At 46.3% G+C, this 17,385-nt stretch overlaps 1 protein-coding gene across 14 annotated transcripts in view; it reads left to right on the plus strand.

Moving 5' to 3' along the window:
* Positions 1 to 752: 752 nt before the first annotated feature.
* Positions 753 to 17,385, plus strand: part of LIN54 (lin-54 DREAM MuvB core complex component) — a 67,341-nt gene continuing 50,708 nt past the window's right edge. For 2 of the 14 annotated variants that reach the window (XM_021101861.2, XM_021101866.2), the window contains exons 1-2: positions 753 to 902; positions 16,195 to 16,907. In XM_021101861.2, the coding sequence (XP_020957520.1) occupies positions 16,227 to 16,907 (681 nt within the window). In that variant the 5' untranslated portion in view covers positions 753 to 902; positions 16,195 to 16,226. Of the gene's footprint in view, positions 1,662 to 2,928; positions 3,491 to 16,194; positions 16,908 to 17,385 lie in introns of those variants that run through there. The other 12 variants (XM_021101867.2, XM_013989440.3, XM_021101868.2 and 9 more) reach the window with 10 other exon arrangements.

The following is a 17,385-nucleotide window of genomic DNA, read 5'->3' on the forward strand; positions in this document are numbered from 1 at the left end:
ATGTCCTCCCTGCTCCATTAGCAATTACAGACTGTACCACATCATTTTATATTATGCATTCTCTTCTGCATTTTCTATTGTTTCCTCTGTAGTTTTTGTCTCATACAGAGCAGTTATTATCTGAATCTCTCAGTGCCTGCTTATCCTACTCCAAATTTGGGTTATCTTTTCTCACCTTACAAAAAGAATAGCGGGAAAAAGAAAAGGAAATGGTGATCAAATACAAAGAATTTTGACTGTGTTAGTCTTGGCTGTACACTGCAAACGAAAGTCTCTTTGAAAATAAGTTTAACTCTGCATGGTCTCCCACGGGCTTTTCAGCGACCCCTGCAACATTAGGGCCTAAAAAACGAAAAGATTTGGCATCTGTGATTACTGATCACTCCCCACCCAAGTACATCAAACAGCGGCAAGATGCTGGAAACTGCACCCACAGCAGAGACTTCCTAACAAGGAAAGCGAGACGGTAGCGCGGTCCCTTCCAACCTCCCAACTGCAGGCGCGATCCCGCTCTTCCCCCTCCCAGTCTCAGCCGGATGGAACATTCCGTGCGAAAGCTTGGACCGGGCGCCCACTCCGGGTCACGTGGAGCAGGAGCGTCCTGCCGGCGCCTTGCGGGATGACGCTCGCTCGGGTTGCCAAGGGGCGGGGCAAGGCGCCGCGGAAGGGGCGGGGCGAAGGAAGCCGGCCGGGAGGCGGGGCGGGCGGAGCGGAGGGGCGGGCGGAGAGGGGCGCGCGGGCGGGGAGGGCCCGGCGTATTATGGGATGCGGCGGTGGAATGGCGCTGGGCGCGTGATTTTGAACAAACCCGGGTCTGTGTCTCGGAGGCGCCGCCGCCGCCGCGGCTGCTGGGAGCCCAGGGAGCGCGGCGCGAGGAGGAGGCGGCGGCGCCGCCGGCTTTGGTGAGTGTCAGCCCCCGGGGTGGGGGCTTCTGGGCGGGCCGGCGGGAAAGGGGGCGCTGCGGGTGGAGGCGCGGGCGGAGGGCGCCGGACCGCCCTCTCCGGGAGCCCGGCTAGTGGGTCGTGGCGGAGAGCGGGAACCTGCAGTCTGGGGGCCGCCGCGCCCCATCCCCGGGCCGCAGGGGGCGGGAGGAGCCTCCCGGCTCGGGCCCTTCCCGCCGGCCCTCGGGAGGGCGGCTGTCACCCGGCTGGGCCGCCGCTCCGCCGGCAGCCTGTCCTTCTGGGCGGTCTGGAGGGAGGGCTCCCGTGGCTGTTGACACGCACACGGCGCGGCCCGAGGAGCCGCCGTGTCGGCCCCGGGTTTCTGGGAACCGGTTTTGCTGCTGTGTCATTTCGTAGCAGCCCTTCCTTTCCCTACTGCCCGCCGCCCGGTTCTTCCTACGCCCCTTTGTATGGTGTCTTCGTGTGTGTCCGTTTTCCTCGCGAAGCCCACCAGCCAAATGTCATAATGTTCCCGAGGTGCACGGGGAAGGGAGCGGGCCAGGGCTTAGCCTGGCCAAGCAACGGTAAACACCAAGCAGAGTGCGGATGGATGGGGCTGGCGGAGGGGAAATAAAGTTTAAAGATGAAGAAGCTGGGCAGGCTCGATACTCCTGGCGTCTAGCAGGCTGCATAGAGAAACGACGACTGGGCCGATTGATAGATAGCACTTGTTTAAGCCTGAAGCTGCCGTCTTTTATGTGGAATTGTCATTCAAGCAAGGTAAGGAAATGAAATGGCTTTTTCAGTTTCTTACTCTCTCTTCTTAAACTAACTTTGAAGAAAGACAGTCGAGTGGCTCTGTTCGAAATCTGTACATTCCGTTTGCTCATTTCAGACAGGTCTTATGCTGTAGTCGAATGGTAGGTATAGAATCCAGCTTTTGGATGGGTGGTTATCAAACCTGAAATCAATAAAGGCAGCTAATTTACGTGTTTTTTTTTTTTTTTAATTCTGATCCCGTCAGAAGCTTGCAGCTTAGGTTTTCTTGTTATGTCTTTGATAATTAAAATAATCTGTATTTTCTTTTCGTTATTCATTAAACTGCACAATGGTGGAGCTGATGGGGCTGGGTAGGTAACTCCGGGGTCTTATTCTAAAGCAAGCTGCTTATTTTCACTGTATCAAATGAATGTCAGCGGCAGATTTTTTTTTTTTTTCAATTATTCGGTGACTTAGATCCTTAAAAGCGTTTGGCAAAGCATTTCCGCTTAGAGGTATGTTTTCTCTATTTTAGAAACTGTTCACTCATGACTAGGGTCAATGCCTTGTAAATCTAGTTGCACTTTGACGTCTTAAGCCAATGACACACTGGAAGCCCCAGAGTTTATGGTCAGTGTTGATGATCAGAGAAATTGAGTGGAAAACAGTTGAGAACGTTACTGTAAACACTAGACGTTTTGACCACAGTATCTGCAGGAGAAGCCGTGCTGGTCATGGACAGAGGTGTCAGAGGTGGGACGTGCAGGTGGAAAGAGCCCCTTCTGTCAAAGTGGTGCTGACGGGGGAGGAAGATGTCAGCGTTGGTGAGTGACCTTAGAGGTCTCGATCCTGCTGTTGGGGTCGAGGGTGGACACGGTGCGTAACAGGCGACCCGTCCTCCCCTCCCTCAACTTGCTTTCCTGAAGATGAGAGAGTTTGGGCTCTTCATTGTCCTCCTGCCCCCGTCCGCCTGGCTCTTGCCTCTCGAAACAAAAATCCGCCGGACCGGGGAGCCCGCAGCGGGCGCGCCTTCCCCCGGCGTGGCCGCGGGGCCCGCAGCAGCCGCGTCCTCGGCTGCGGGGTGAGAGGGCTCGGCGCGGGCTGCGGGTGCGCTCGCCTCTGCCCGGCGCTGCGGGGCGGGCGGCCGGCCGGGCGGCTTCCCCGGATATGTGGGCGTGCGCCTCCGCGGGGGGGGCCCGGGGCGGGGGCCCGGCGGGGGCGGGCGGCGGCGGCGGCCGGGGCGCGGGCTGTCGGGGAGGCGGCTGCGCTGCGATGGTGATGACGAGGTGAAAATGGCGGATCTTTCGAAATACAATCCCGGCCGCTGACACTCCGGAGGCGGCGGCGGCCGCGGCGGCGTCGCCCCCCGCGCTGGCGGCTCGGCCCCCGGGGTCCGCGTGGCGCTCGGGGGCGGGCAGGCAGGGGCGGACGCGGCCGCCCGGAGCCGCGGGGCGCAGGCACCGGCAGCGGCGCCCGGGCTCGGCGCTGCCCGGGACCTTCGGGAGCCCCCACCTCGGAGCCGGAGGAGGAGAAAGCGGCGGCCGCCGGAGGTAGAGGAGGGTGCGGAGGGCGGCTCTGCGCGGGGTCTTTATTCGGGGGGGCGGGCGGGCGGGAGGAGACTCGCGCTGCGGCTCACGGAAGGACGAGGGCAGAGGGCACGGCTTCGGGAGCCTCGTAATGCCGTCAGCACGATGCTCTGAGGGTTCCGAGGGCTCGAGTTGGCTCTTATTCCTGAGGCTGCTGCCGAGGCCTAGAGGAACCGCTAGCAGTTGTCATGATTTCCTGATTTAAGACTTAAAATACCCTCTCTGGCGGGGGCCGCTTTGAAGATGTTCCCCGGTTCAGGGGTGGTATGTTTCTTTCGGGAGGCAGCGCGTTGGGCATTTTCTGCATTTCAGCTCTGGGTCTTACATCATAGTCTGTAACTTGTTGGGCTGTGGATGTTCACGTTTTTTGAGCACATGCACCAGTTTTGCAATGACTACAACTCTCGCCTCTTTCTTTTATGGCTCTGTCATCTGTAGAAGACCCTTTGGCCCCTGCCATTGGGCAGATAACAGTGGAGATGCTGTCGGGCATGTGCGACAGCCGTGTTTTTCCCTGCCCCCATCCATTTCGTGAATTCAGAGAGTAAAGTTATGGAAGATGTTGCAGTGGATTTTATGATCCAATCAGCTCTGGGGGCTCCAGGTTCACAAGTTTTACCTTCATTGTTAAGAAGGAAGTTACGATGGCTTGACAACGTGCACTTGATAGAAGTCAAATTTTAAGTCGGTTCAAGATGGCCTGAGACCTCTCTCCTTTAAATACCGGACTTGTTCGCCCTTTGTTTAAAGAGCTGGAGAATTGGGTTGACTGACTTTCTGACAGCCATAGTCTGATTTTGTTAGATTACCTAAAGGTCCTTGTATGTTTTTGATTGTGCTGCAGGTACCTGGAGAGTGGTGTTACTGAAAAGTTACATGTGAATCAAATTTTTATACATTAATTTAGGGCCCCCCCCCAGCTTTTGTAATGGAAGGTCAGGTCAGTGGAAGGTTGAGGGTGTGAATGAACAGAGAGGTGAAATGTTTAAGAACTGTCCACTGGTAATATTCATGATTAGCAGTGATTTTCCTAATGCAAGGTTTCCTACAAATTGATGATGTCATAGTATGTCATATAATATTATTCATTATGTATTTTATTCAGAGGGGAAACATTTTGTGTGTATGTGTGTGTATAGCTCGGACATTTGTGTGTCCAGATTCATTCACTGGAAGAATAAGGGGGGGGTGGGAAACTGAGAGGTACCCAGGTTTTAGTTAATGAATTTTTTAAAATCATTTTTTCTGATATTCTTGTTTTATCCAGTAGGAATTTATTTGTTTGTCTTAGAGCTCTTATGTTGCTATAGCTTTTGTTTGGTCCAGCCAACCCAGCTGTTAAGTTAGTAGTAAGACTAAGAATTTTAAAGATAAAATAAAGAGGAAGATATAAATGGTTTTGCATTGGCTTTCTTTCTTTTTTTAAATCAGAGTGCTTTTGTGTGTGTGTGTGGTTTCTTGCGATTGTCTTTAAAGAATAGTTTTCAGATTGTTGTGGTTAAAACAGTTGTCTATTAATAATTGTTAGAAAGAAATACAGGACGACTTATGCCAGTGGAGATAGTCAGGCGTCTTTTTGGGGCTGAGGAGCATTGCAGTTTCCATTACTTTTTTCAGATGTTACTGTTGGGTATCCGTTCTGCGTCACCTGCGGTGCTAGGGATTGGAGGTGCCTCAGTGTCTCTGCCTCAGGGTACTTTCACTCTGGGAACTGGCAGAGGGAAGGTTGGAAGGGTAGGTTGGGTGGGGCCTTCATGCAGAAGGCCTTGAGGGTTACGGAACATTTGGAGTAGGAGAGAATGACAGCCTCAGAGGGGCACTGAAGGAGTTACGTCCTGTAGCTTTTAGGTAGGATGTATTGTAGGTAAGAGGAGATGAAGGTAAACACACTCTAGTTGGCTGTGAGCTTTGGAGATTTGGAAACTCTGGTTTTTTTTTGTCTTTTCGCCATTTCTTGGGCCGCTCCTGCAGCATATGGAGGTTCCCAGGCTAAGGGTCCAATCGGGGCTGTAGCCACCAGCCTATACCAGAGCCACAGCAACTCGGGATCTGAGCCGCGTCTGCGACCTACACCTCAGCTCATGGCAACGCCGGATCGTTAACCCACTGAGCAAGGCCAGGGATCGAACCCGCAACTTCATGGTTTCTAGTCGGATTCGTTAACCACTGCGCCACGACGGGAACTCCTGGGAACTCCTGATTGTAGCGCCAGGACGGGAACTCCTGGAAACTCCTGATTGCGGTGGGAAAGAGAAATTGTGGATGTGTCATCCGCATGGTGCATGGCTGATTAAAAGGTCTCTGGGGAGGTATCGGAGATTGACAAGCTCTTAAGCCCTACTTTTTGATAGAATATTGAAAGCTGATTTAAAAAAGAGGGAAATCAGGAGACGCTCTTTTAGATAAAGAAGAAAATAGTTTTCGTTTGAGTTTTAGGGTACTGCACAGTAGCTCTTCAGGTTATCTGGGGCTTGGAGACATTACTGCTCAGGGTTCCTTGATTCCCGACTAAGAGAGTGAAGGTTTGGAAATAGATCTTTCTGATTTGAATCCCCATGGTTTTTTCTACTTTGCTGGTCTTACGCATGAGTAACATACAGTCCTCTTTTAAAGGGAAAAAAATACCGTGGATCCCCAATATTGGCCTAAATAATTTTATTTTATTAAAATGTTTAATTTTTAGATGCGTATAAATTCCTTATGCTTATACTTTTATGGAATATCAAACAAAAGTAAATTTATAAATGAAATACATATAAAACTATAAAACCAGTAAAACAAATTAAATTTAGGGTGCTGGATGGTGCTGTTTTACTGAAATGAAATCTCACTCTGTGCAGTGACTATACCGTTGTCTGGGCTATGTGTGCTGTTGTCTATGTGCTGTATATTCTGTGATGACCCGAGTTGATAACTCCTGTGCCACTTCTCTGTGTTTGGATGCTGCAGAGCTTTCCTCCTTAAATCACTGGTTCTGTGGTTTGACTTTCACTTGGCAGAAACACGTCACTTACTTCCTGTGAGCCTTCTGTGCCTTCTTTAGCCCACCCTGATCCTAGTACCGTTGATGGTGGACTCGAAGTGCTCATCCGCGGGACCCACAATATACGAATATATTGAGTTTTTGTGGTTGCACCTGTGGCACGTGGAAGGTCCTGGGCCAGGGATCAAACCTGCGCCGCAGTCGCATCTTGTGCCACAGCTGTGGCAGCACAGGATCCTTCACCTGCTGCGCCACATGGGAACTTCCCAGAATATGCTTTGAAACATAGGTGTTACCAAAATGAAAATAGGAACTTGTCAAAATTTCCTCAAGACTCAGTCCCCTGCTCCCAGTTTACCTGTCTTTGAGTTGTTGATGTTTGATTTTTAGAAATGAAAGCTAAGATCCAAGTGGTATAGTTAACCAAGTAGTATGGTTGGTGCTGGCGGTGAGCTCTAGGTGTAGACGTGTTCTTAAACCGTCAGACTCTTCTGTCCCGACACTGGCGAATTCTCCTCTGCACTGTGGGGATAGGCTGCTGCTTTTCTGTTGCTTTGGGCCCCAAGGAACACAGCTGTTTGCTGGGTTGTCCTCCACCTGTAACCAAGGCAGAGAGTGGTGTTTAAGCTCTGCTAATATTCTCTGAGAAGCTGTTTTAAAATGCATAGAGCATTGTCGTTGCTATCTTATTTTTATATTGTATTTAATTCGTTTCTTTCAGCATCCTAAATCAGACCCTCCATCTTGAACTAATTACTGTAATAGCCTTCTAACTGGTTTCCTTGCCTCCAGTCCAATAAAAGACTGAGATGCAGTTAATTCTCCCGGAGTACAGCTGTGATCTTGCCGCTCTTCTGTCTGGGCAAGGGCTTTGGTTCATTTCCCTCCACAAAGTAGGGGCGCAGTACATATTTGCTAATTAAATGGCTGGCAGGAATCGTAAACTAGTTAAAGACTAAGGCTTTTACAGCTTTGTTTGATGGGCAGGAAAGATGGGCGGCGTGGGGAATGCACTGTATGTTCGGTGTTCTCTTCTTACCATCCCCAAGAGGCCCCCCTTCGCGGAGATGGGCTGACCCCGAGCTCCTCAGCCTTCGGCTTGCGGAGACCCTCTCTGTGCCTGGAGTGTCTTCAACACGGGACGATGAGGTTGCATGTGCCAGGACGTAGCTCCCGTTCCTGAGGGATAAAATTAGAGTGATGATTCATGCAACTAGATGGCCAGACCCTGTCCTGCCATGCCCACAAGCTCCTTTTGAGAGTTGCTTTTAGCATAGGCCACCATGCCCTACATGTGACCCTGATTGAAACAGATACGATGTCTCATCGTAAAGCAGTCATCTTAGTCTGCTCGGTGGCCTAAGAGGTGTGCTGGCTCTGGGACTCTGCACAGTCACACTTAGGGACTGACTAGTCAGTCCAGCCTTGTTAGAAGTTTGGACTTTACTCCTCCTTCCAGGGGAGGCTCCTAGTCCTTTGGCTGCTCATCTCTTTTAAGAGGACAAAGAAGAAGATCATAGAGCTTTAAATACATGAAGCGAAAGTGCACAGAAGAGGAGAAATAGACAAATCCATAACTATATTTGGGGATTTTAACAGCCTTCTTAGTGGTCCATGGAAGAGGAGAAAGAAAAACGATAGGAGATCTGAGCAACACCACCAGCCAGCTTGACCTAATCGGGCCCAACCTGGCAGCTAGAGAACACGCGCTCTCTTCAGGTACCTGAGCGGTGTCCACCAAGACGGATCGTCCGCTGAGCTTTGTATGAGTCTCTGAGTGGAGAGTGTTACATCTCTGACATTAAGAGGAGCAAGTTAGACATCAGCAATAATGAAAGAAAATCTCTAAATATTCGGAAATTAAATAGCAGTCTTCTCCGTTTTCCATGTGTCAGGCGAGGAAATCACAAGGAATATTACAAAGCATTTGGAGTGAATGTAGTAAAAACATTGAAATTAGTAGAGTGCAGCTAGAACAGCATCGGGGACATTTTTAATGTTTATTCTCGAAAAGAGGAAAAGTTTAAAATCAATGATCTAAACCAAGTGTTGACAAACTTTTTCTATAAAGAGCCAGATAGCAAATATTTTAGGATTTGCAGGCTACTATATGTACATATTCCTCTTCCCCCGGCTATTTATATATGTAAAAATCATTCTTAGTTAGAAAGCAATACTTAAATAGACCCTGGGCCTGATTTGGTCTCTGGGCTGTGGTTTGCCAAATCCTGATAGCTGCTTTCATCTTAAACTTCTTGAAAAAACAAATCTAGAGTAAGCAGAAGGAAGGAGATGAATAGTCAATTACATAAAAAATGGACAAACCGCTGGGAAAATCAGCAAAGCCAAAATGTTCTTGAAAAGATCAATAAAATTGAAAAATCTCCAGCCAGACTGATCAAAAAAAAAAAAAAGGAGAAAAGAGGGAAACTGTCAAAATGAGGGATGAAGAGTTGCCATCTGTACAGACACTGAAATAAAGAAAGATCGTGTATAACTTTATGCTAACAAATTTGGCAACTTAGAGGAAATAAATTCCTTGAAAGATACAAGCTATCAAATGACGAAGGTCACTCAAGGAGAAAGAGATAATGTGAATAACCCTGCATCTCTTCAATAAGAAGTGGAATTTATAGGTGAAACCCTCACAAGAAAGCTTTGTGTCTAGTGGGCTTTACTGCTGAGTTTTCGCAAACATTTCTGGAAGAAACAGTAACAATTGAAAATTGAAGAGGAGGAAACATGTCCCAACTCATTTTATTAGACTGGCGTTATCCCCAGATAGCCACTACAGAAAAACTATAGACCACTAGCATTCATGCGTGTAGACAAAATTGCTTTAACAAAATTTTAGCAAATGGATTTTGGCAATATGTACCAAATCTGATTTCATGTAATTTTGACTGAGTGGAGTTTACTTCAGCAATGCGAAATCAGCTTAATAAAAAAAATCAGTCAAGGAGTTCCCCTCGTGGCTCAGCAGAAACAAATCCAACTAGTATCTGTAAGGATCCAGGTTCCATCCCTGGCCTCGCTCAGTGGGTCAGGGATCCGGTGTTGCTGTGAGCTGTGATGTAGATCACAGACCTAGATCCCGTGTTGCTGTGGCTGTGGTGTAGGCTGGCACCTGTAGGTTCGATTTGACCCCTAGCCTGGGAACTTTTATATGCTGGGGGTGTGGCCCTAAAAAGCCAAAAAAAAAAAAAATAAATAAATAAATAAAAATTTAATCAATGTAACTCAAACTAAAAGAGTAAAGCCATATGATTATCTCAATAGTTGTAGAAAAAAATATATGGTTAGCTATCCGTTTATGATTGAAAAAAGAAACAGCTGCAGACTGAGACTATAAGTAAAAGCTTCCTTAACTGGATAGAGGGAGTTTATGGAAAACCTACAGCTAAGGGTAAGATCAGGAACAGGGCAAAGATGTCTGCCCTTAGCACTTTTTTTGTTGTTGTTTTGTTTTTGTTTTTGTCTTTGTCTTTTTGCCATTTTCTTGGGCCTCTCTCGCGGCATATGGAGGTTCCCAGGCTAGGGGTCGAATCGGAGATTCGGTGATTCAGGTTCCTTAAGCTCAGGCTTCCTCAGTTGTGATGCAAACCCACAGCCTGTGCCACAGGCCTACACCACAGCCACAGCAACGCCAGATCCGAGCTGCGTCTGCAACCTACATACACCACAGCTCACGGCAACGCCGGATCGTTAACCCACTGAGCAAGGCCAGGGATCAAACCCACAACCTCATGGTTCCTGGTCAGATTCGTTAACCACTGAGCCATGACGGGAACTCCTGCCCTCAGCACTTTTATTCAGCATTTTACTGGAGGGCCTAGCCAGTGTAGTAAGGCAAAGAAAAGAATTAAAAGACGTGCAGACTGGAAAGGAAGAAATACAGATATTATTCACAGACACCATGGATTATCTTTAAAAAAAACCTTGAGGCGTCTACATTGAAAAGGTATTAGAGGGTTTCCCCCTGTGATGCAGTGGGTTAAGGACCTGGCGTTGCTGCAGCTGTGGTGTAGGTCACAGCTCCAGCTTGGATTCCATTCCTGGCCCGGGAACTTCACATGCCGTGAGTGCAGCCCAAAAAAGAAAAAAGAATAAAAGCGAAAAAATACTAGAATTAGAGTTTAGCTAGGTTGTATGATACATGGACAATATAAAATCATCAAATACATTTCTATATACTAGCCACAAACAATTGGAAAATGGGGAGAAAGGCCATTTGCAATGCATCAAAAAACATGGAACACTTAGGGATAAATTTGTCAAAATATATACAACACCTATATACTTGAAGTATAAAAACATTGCTAAGATAAATAAGTAGAGAGATATACTATTGGCAGACAGTTCTGCATGGGTCTTTGCAGTGTACTTCTTACACGTGAGGCAGTGAGAACCCTTTAAACAGTCTTCCTGGACGTTTGTATAGCATAAAGCCTTGGATGATAAGAGTTAGTGACTCCTGCTATAGCAAAGGCAGATTGGCCTATTGTTCAGTGTTGTAAAGATGATGTCTCCTTTTGGACAAAGGGCAGGCGTGCTTCCGCCCATTATCGGTGATTCAGGTTCCTTAAGCTCAGGCTTCCTCAGCTGTGATGCAAACCCACAGCCTGTGCAGCATTTACCTGGGCCTCTGTGCATCTGCCGGGTGGGACTTGGGGGCCCCAGGGGAACCAATATACACATGATGCTTCTTACGTTCCTTGCTGTGCTAGGAGTAATTTGTCCTGTGTCTCTGACTTAGGACTCCTGTGCTGTCTGCCAGTATCCATGAACTAGTAACAGTCTACTTTGTTGACTTGCAGAGAGAGCCTAAAATCTCAAGCCTGTCCCAGTTCTTGACAGTTTTAGCCATGAGAATGGAGTGCTGACAAAGACATAGCTTTTTTTGCTTTTTTTATTTTTAAGGGCCGCACCCGTGGCATGTGGAGGTTCCCAGGCTAGGGTCCAATCGAAGCTGTAGCCGCTGGCCTGCACCACAGCCACAGCCCCAGCAATGCAGGATCCCAGCCCAGCCAGGGGTCTAACCTACCTCCTCGTGGATGCCAGTGAGATTCGGTTCCATTGAGCCACAATGGAACTCCAAGACACAGCTCTTTGAAAGAGGAAGGCCTAGGGCCTTGAGGGCTGGGCTAGGTTATAGGTGGAAAGACTCTCTAGCATCTGGTAGCAAATGCTTTCCCCCGGGTGGTGGGCAAGGTGGCGGGGCAGGGGAGTAGGAGCCCTTCAGTGTGCCACCTCGTAATGAGTATTTGGGGGCAGAGCTGAGAGGTAGCCTGAATAGTGCTTTGGTTGTTCTCTGCTCAACTCCATGGCCTTAGCTGAAAGGCAGTGAAACTGTAGTTGCTGAGTCAAGGGTCCCCAAAGATGAGAAAATGGTGTCAGAAATGAAGATTTGGGTGGATTGAACATTAGAATCTGTGTCCTTGAGCTGCAAGTGTGGGTGCTGAAATTGACAAATATAACTGGTGCTGGTGTTTTGTAAATGCCAGAGGGAATTCTGATCAGGAAGAGCTGCATCTAGAGAAGTGCTCATCCTTGAGGTCCCCAAACCCTAGTGATTCCTCTGAGCTGCAGGTTAATGTGACTGATGATTTTGCAGTATATACAAATAACTCGTCCAACTCAATAAGGTTTTTTTTAAAAAATCCAGTATTTTAAAAAATTGGTAAAAGACTTTAACAATGCACTTTTTTTTTTTTTTTTAAATGGCTACGCCTGCATATATGGAAGTTCCCAGGCCAGGGATTGAATCCAAGCCACAGCTACAGTGGCAGTAAGCTGGATCCTTTCACCTACTCAGCCAGGCTGGGTATTGAACCCGTGCTTTCCAAGTGATCCGAGCTGCTGCACTTGAGTTCTTAACCCACTGCTCCACAGCAGGAACTCCAACAAGGCACTTTTTTTTTTTTTTTTTTTTTTTAAAGGCTGCACCCGAGGCATGTGGAAGTTCCTTGGCTAGGGGTCACATCGGGACTGTAGCTGCCAGCCTACGCCAAAACCACAGCAATGCCAGATCTGAGCCACATCTGTGACTTACACTGCAGCTTGCGGCAATGCTGGATCTTTAACCCACCGAGCAAGGCCAGGGATCAAACCTGCATCCTCACAGACACAACATAGGGTTCTTAACCTGCTGAGCCACAACAGGGACTCCATTTTTTTTAATTAAAGTGTAGTTGATTTACATTATTGTGCCAATTTCTGCTATACAGCAAAGTGACCCAGATTATCTATCCATCTCTCTAGTCTACACATTCCTTTTCTTTTCTTTTTTTTTTTTTTTTTGGTCTTTTTGCCATTTCTTGGGCCGCTCCCGCGGCATATGGAAGTTCCCAGGCTAGGGGTCTGATCGGAGCTGAAGCCGCTGGCCTACACCAGGGCCACAGCAACGCTGGATCTGAGCCGCGTCTGCAGCCTACACCACAGCTCACGGCAACGCCGGATCGTTAACCCACTGAGCAAGGGCAGGGACCGAACCCGCAACCTCATGGTTCCCAGTCAGATTTGTTAACCACTGCGCCATGACGGGAACTCCACATTCCTTTTCCCATACTGTCTTCCATCATGTTCTATCCCAAGAGACTGGGTGTAGTTCCCCGTGCTGTGTGGTAGGACCTCATTGCTTATCCGTTCTAAATGTAACAGTTTGCATCTACTAACCTCAAACTTCCAGTCCATCCCACTCTTTCCCCCACCGCCTTGGTAACCACAAGTCTGTTCTCTATGTCTGTGAGTCTGTTTCTGTAGGTAGGTTCATTTGTGCCATATTTTAGAATCCACGTGTAAGTGATATCATACAGTATTTGCCTCTCTCTTTCTGGCTTCACTTAGTATGAGAATCTGTAGTTGCATTCATGTTGCTGCAAATTCATTGTTTTGTTCTTTTTTATGGCTGAGTAGTATTCCATTGCACATATGTACCACATCTTCTTAATCCATTCATCTGTCTTGGGTATTGTGAATAATGCTCCCATGAATGTATGGGTGCATAAGTCTTTTTGAATTATAGTTTTGTCTGGTTGTATGCGCAGGAGTGGGATTGCTGGTTCATATGGTAGTTCTATATTCAGTTTTCCGAGGAACCTCCTTACTGTTCTCCATAGTACTTGTACCAACTTACATTCCCACCAACAGTGTGGGAGGGTTCCCTTTTCTCCACACCTTCTCCAGCATTTGTTATTTGAGACTTATTAATGATGGCCATTCTGACCAGTGTGAGGTGATACCTTATTGTAGTTTTGAGTCGCATTTCTCTATTAATTAGTAATGTTGAACTTTTTTTTTTCATGTGCCTGCTGGCCCTCTTTGTGTCTTCCTTGGAGAAATGTCTGTTTAGGTCTTCTGCCCGTTTTTCAATTGGGTTGTTTGTTTTCTGCTGTTGAGTTGTGTGAGTTATTTGTGTATCTTAAAGATTAAGCCCTTGTTCACTCCATCGTTTGTAACTTTTTATTCCCATTCCGTAGGTTGTCTTTTCGTGTTTTTTTTTTTTAATGGTTTCCTAACGAGGCACTTTTTAAAAGAAGATAGACAAATAGACAATGTTCATATGAAAAGATGCTCAGCATCCTTAGTCATGTGGGAATTGCACATTAAAACCATAGGGAAATGTCCCTTCATACCCACTAGAATGGCTAAAGTTCAAAAGACTAACAAAACTAATTGTTGGTGAGAATGTGGAGTAACCGGAACTCTCATACATTGCTGCTAGGTGTATAAAATGGTACAGCCAAGTTGGGAAATAGTTTGCAATTTCATGCAAAATTAAAAATAAACTTACCTCATGATCCAGGAAGTTCATTTCTAGGTACTTATTCAAAAGAAATGAAAATATCTATACATTAAAAAAATCTGAACTTTTATTTATTTTTTTCCCTGAGCCCAAGGCATGCAGAAGTTCCCAGGCCAGGGATCAAACCCATATCACAGTAATAACCAGAGCCATAGCAGTGCCAGTGCCAGATCCTTAACCTGTTGAGCCACCTGGGAACTCCAAACCTGAATGTTTATAGTATTACTACTTATGATAGTCCCAAACTGGAAACATTCCAAATGTCCATCCACAGATGAATGAATACATTATGGTATATATTTTTTTTTTGATCTTTTTTTTTTTTTTTTTGCATGTGTCTCTTTAGGGCTGCACCTGCGGCAAATGGGGGTTCCCAGGCTAGGGGTCCATTTGGAGCTATAGCTGCAGGCCTATGCCAGAGCCACAGCAACCTGGGATCTGAGCTACATCTGTGACCTACACCACAGCTCACAGCAACGCCGGATTCTTAACTCACTGAGCAATGCCAGGGATTGAACCCGCAACCTCAATGGTTCCTAGTCGTATTTCCACTGTGCCACGACAGCAACTCCCCAGTATTAGTATTTGTTGATGCTAATAATTATAATTTGCTATTGATATTTGTTACTCAAATTTTTTTTTAATTAAAACAAATTTTTTTTAATTTTTTTAGGGCTGCACCCATGGCATATAGAGGTTCCCAGGCTGGGGGTCAAAGTGGAGCTGCAGCTGCCGGCCTACACCACAACCACAGCCACACCAATGTCAGATTGGAGCTGCATCTGTGACCTACACCACAGCTCACAGAAACACCAGATTCTTAACCCACTGAGCGAGGCCAGGGATCGAACCTGCGTCCTCATGGAAACTAGTTGGGTTCGTTACCCCTGACCACTACGGGAACTCCTGTTGATCTTGTAATGGGTATTGGATTTTTATATATTTTAAAAGAGGAATAAGAAAGAATTACTGATTAGTGTCCTATGTACCTTTGATGTTCTCTGGACAAAGAACTTACTACTGTTTTTTTTTTTTTTTTTTTTTTTTTTTGTCTTTTTTGTCTTTTGTTGTTGTTGTTGCTGTTGCTATTTCTTGGGCCGCTCCCGCGGCATATGGAGGTTCCCAGGCTAGGGGTCGAATCGGAGCTGTAGCCACCGGCCTACACCAGAGCCACAGCAACGCGGGATCCTAGCCGCGTCTGCAACCTACACCACAGCTCACGGCAACGCCGGATCGTCAACCCACTGAGCAAGGGCAGGGACCGAACCCGCAACCTCATGGTTCCTAGTCGGATTCGTTAACCACTGCGCCACGACGGGAACTCCCAGAACTTACTACTGTTTTGTCGCTCGTGATGTACTGCCTTTAATGTGTGAGGATAATGGCCCCGACTCCTTTATTGGAATTTCTGCAGGAGCTTTGGCTGAAAGCATCACAGTTCTGATTTGTTTGTAATCGTCTTCATTGTTACTTCTTTTTCTCTTTATGAGGACTGGCCGTATACTTTGTAAATGGTTCCCTTTTTGACATTTTAAATGGCTGAGGGGGTTTGACAGTCTTCTTTCCAAGTAAAGATTTCTTTAGTAGGAAGCTACTTGATCAAACTTGGAACAAATAAGTCATTTGATCTACATTTACCGAGATGGGTTGTGCTAGAAAAGCTCCTTTAACATTAGAGAATTTAGTGGATTTTTATAAATGGTACAGTACTCTCATTTTGGGACCTTGCTTACTGGAAATATGAAGATATTTCCTAATACCTGTTTATATTCAAATTTTTATTTCCTTGTGCGAATCAGCAGTTTCCAAGTCTGTCAGGAAACAAAATAACAAGATGATCAGACATGTCAAAGATTAAAAGGTTTTATAAGCAAGAATTAGAAAAGAGTTTCCTATAATTATGTGACTTAGAGTTGCCTGGATGCAGTATACTTCTGAACTGAGACATGGCAAATGAGAACGTTTGCTTCTAGTTTTGTGTGTCATATGACTTATATTTCTTTAAGGTTGAGGATTTGTTAAAGTGGCTTAACCCAAATATGCGTCAGGAACATCCTTTATTCAGCTGCACATCAGTAAAAAATCTTGGTTTGTCGTTTGCATTGTTCGTGAGTAATTGTTTCTTCTTTTGAGTTGGTTTTGACACTTGGTGATGTATTCCTTTCTCCCCTTTTCTTGCAGTGCCTGATCAGCTTTCTAGCAGGAGAGCGACCATGGAGGTGGTGCCAGCCGAGGTGAATAGCTTGCTTCCAGAGGAGATAATGGACACTGGTATAACTTTAGTGGATGAGGATAGTATTGAGGCTGTTATTGTTTCATCCCCACTTCCCATGGAGACAGAACTGGAAGAAATTGTCAACATAAATTCTACTGGTGACTCTGCAGCCACGCCCATTTCCACGGAGCCAATCACAGTGTACAGTAACCACACTAGCCAAGTGGCAGTGAATTCCACAGTTACTAAAGCAGATTCTAATACCACAGTGAAACCAGCGTTTCCAAGTGGCCTTCACAAACTTGGTGCTCAGACTCCTGTGACTATATCAGCCAATCAGATTATTTTAAACAAAGTATCACAGACATCTGATCTTAAACTTGGCAATCAGACCCTTAAACCAGATGGACAGAAGTTAATTTTAACAACTTTGGGCAAGTCTGGTTCACCAATTGTTTTAGCACTACCCCATAGCCAACCCCAGGCTCAGAAAGTTACAACTCAGGCCCAGTCAGGAGATGCTAAGCTACCACCGCAGCAAATTAAAGTAGTTACCATTGGAGGGAGGCCAGAGGTGAAACCTGTCATTGGTGTCTCAGCATTGACCCCAGGAAGTCAACTGATTAATACTACAACTCAGCCCTCTGTGTTACAGACCCAACAGTTAAAAACAGTACAGGTAAAAAAAAAAAGGGGGCTTACTAATTAAAATGCATGTTAAACATAAACTGATTCATAGTTGTGTGTGTAGGGTGGTGAAATGCATAGTTGTTACTGAATTCTTTTGAATGTTGCTTTTAGTAATTGTGTGGGTTTTTTTGTAAAGTTTTATATGTCTAATGCTTTTGGAAATTTCTGCCAGAGAACTTAGAGCTAAATTTTGGTCAAATTCCAAATTAGTGTATTTATAGCTTTCTACTCATTTAAAAACACATTTTATTCTCAGTAGTAGTTTGAGTACAAGGATGTTCTGCTGGTATAAAGATGCCAGGGTTGCTGCTGGGCTGTCAAAAAATCATTCAGACACGATATTTTCAGTTAACAGATGGCCGAAGTCTAGGAAAACTTGCTGCTCTGAGAAACCCTTGGAGCCAGTAATAGTACAGACCAGCCGGTGTGTGTCTCGTCTTTGGAATTTACTGTCCGTTGCATCACTC

The sequence above is a fragment of the Sus scrofa genome, chromosome 8, assembly GCF_054392235.1.
Source record: "Sus scrofa isolate SSC_HxYL_T2T_F1_AM1 chromosome 8, Sscrofa_HxYL_maternal_Yorkshire_Landrace_v2.0, whole genome shotgun sequence".
Lineage (NCBI taxonomy): Eukaryota > Metazoa > Chordata > Mammalia > Artiodactyla > Suidae > Sus > Sus scrofa.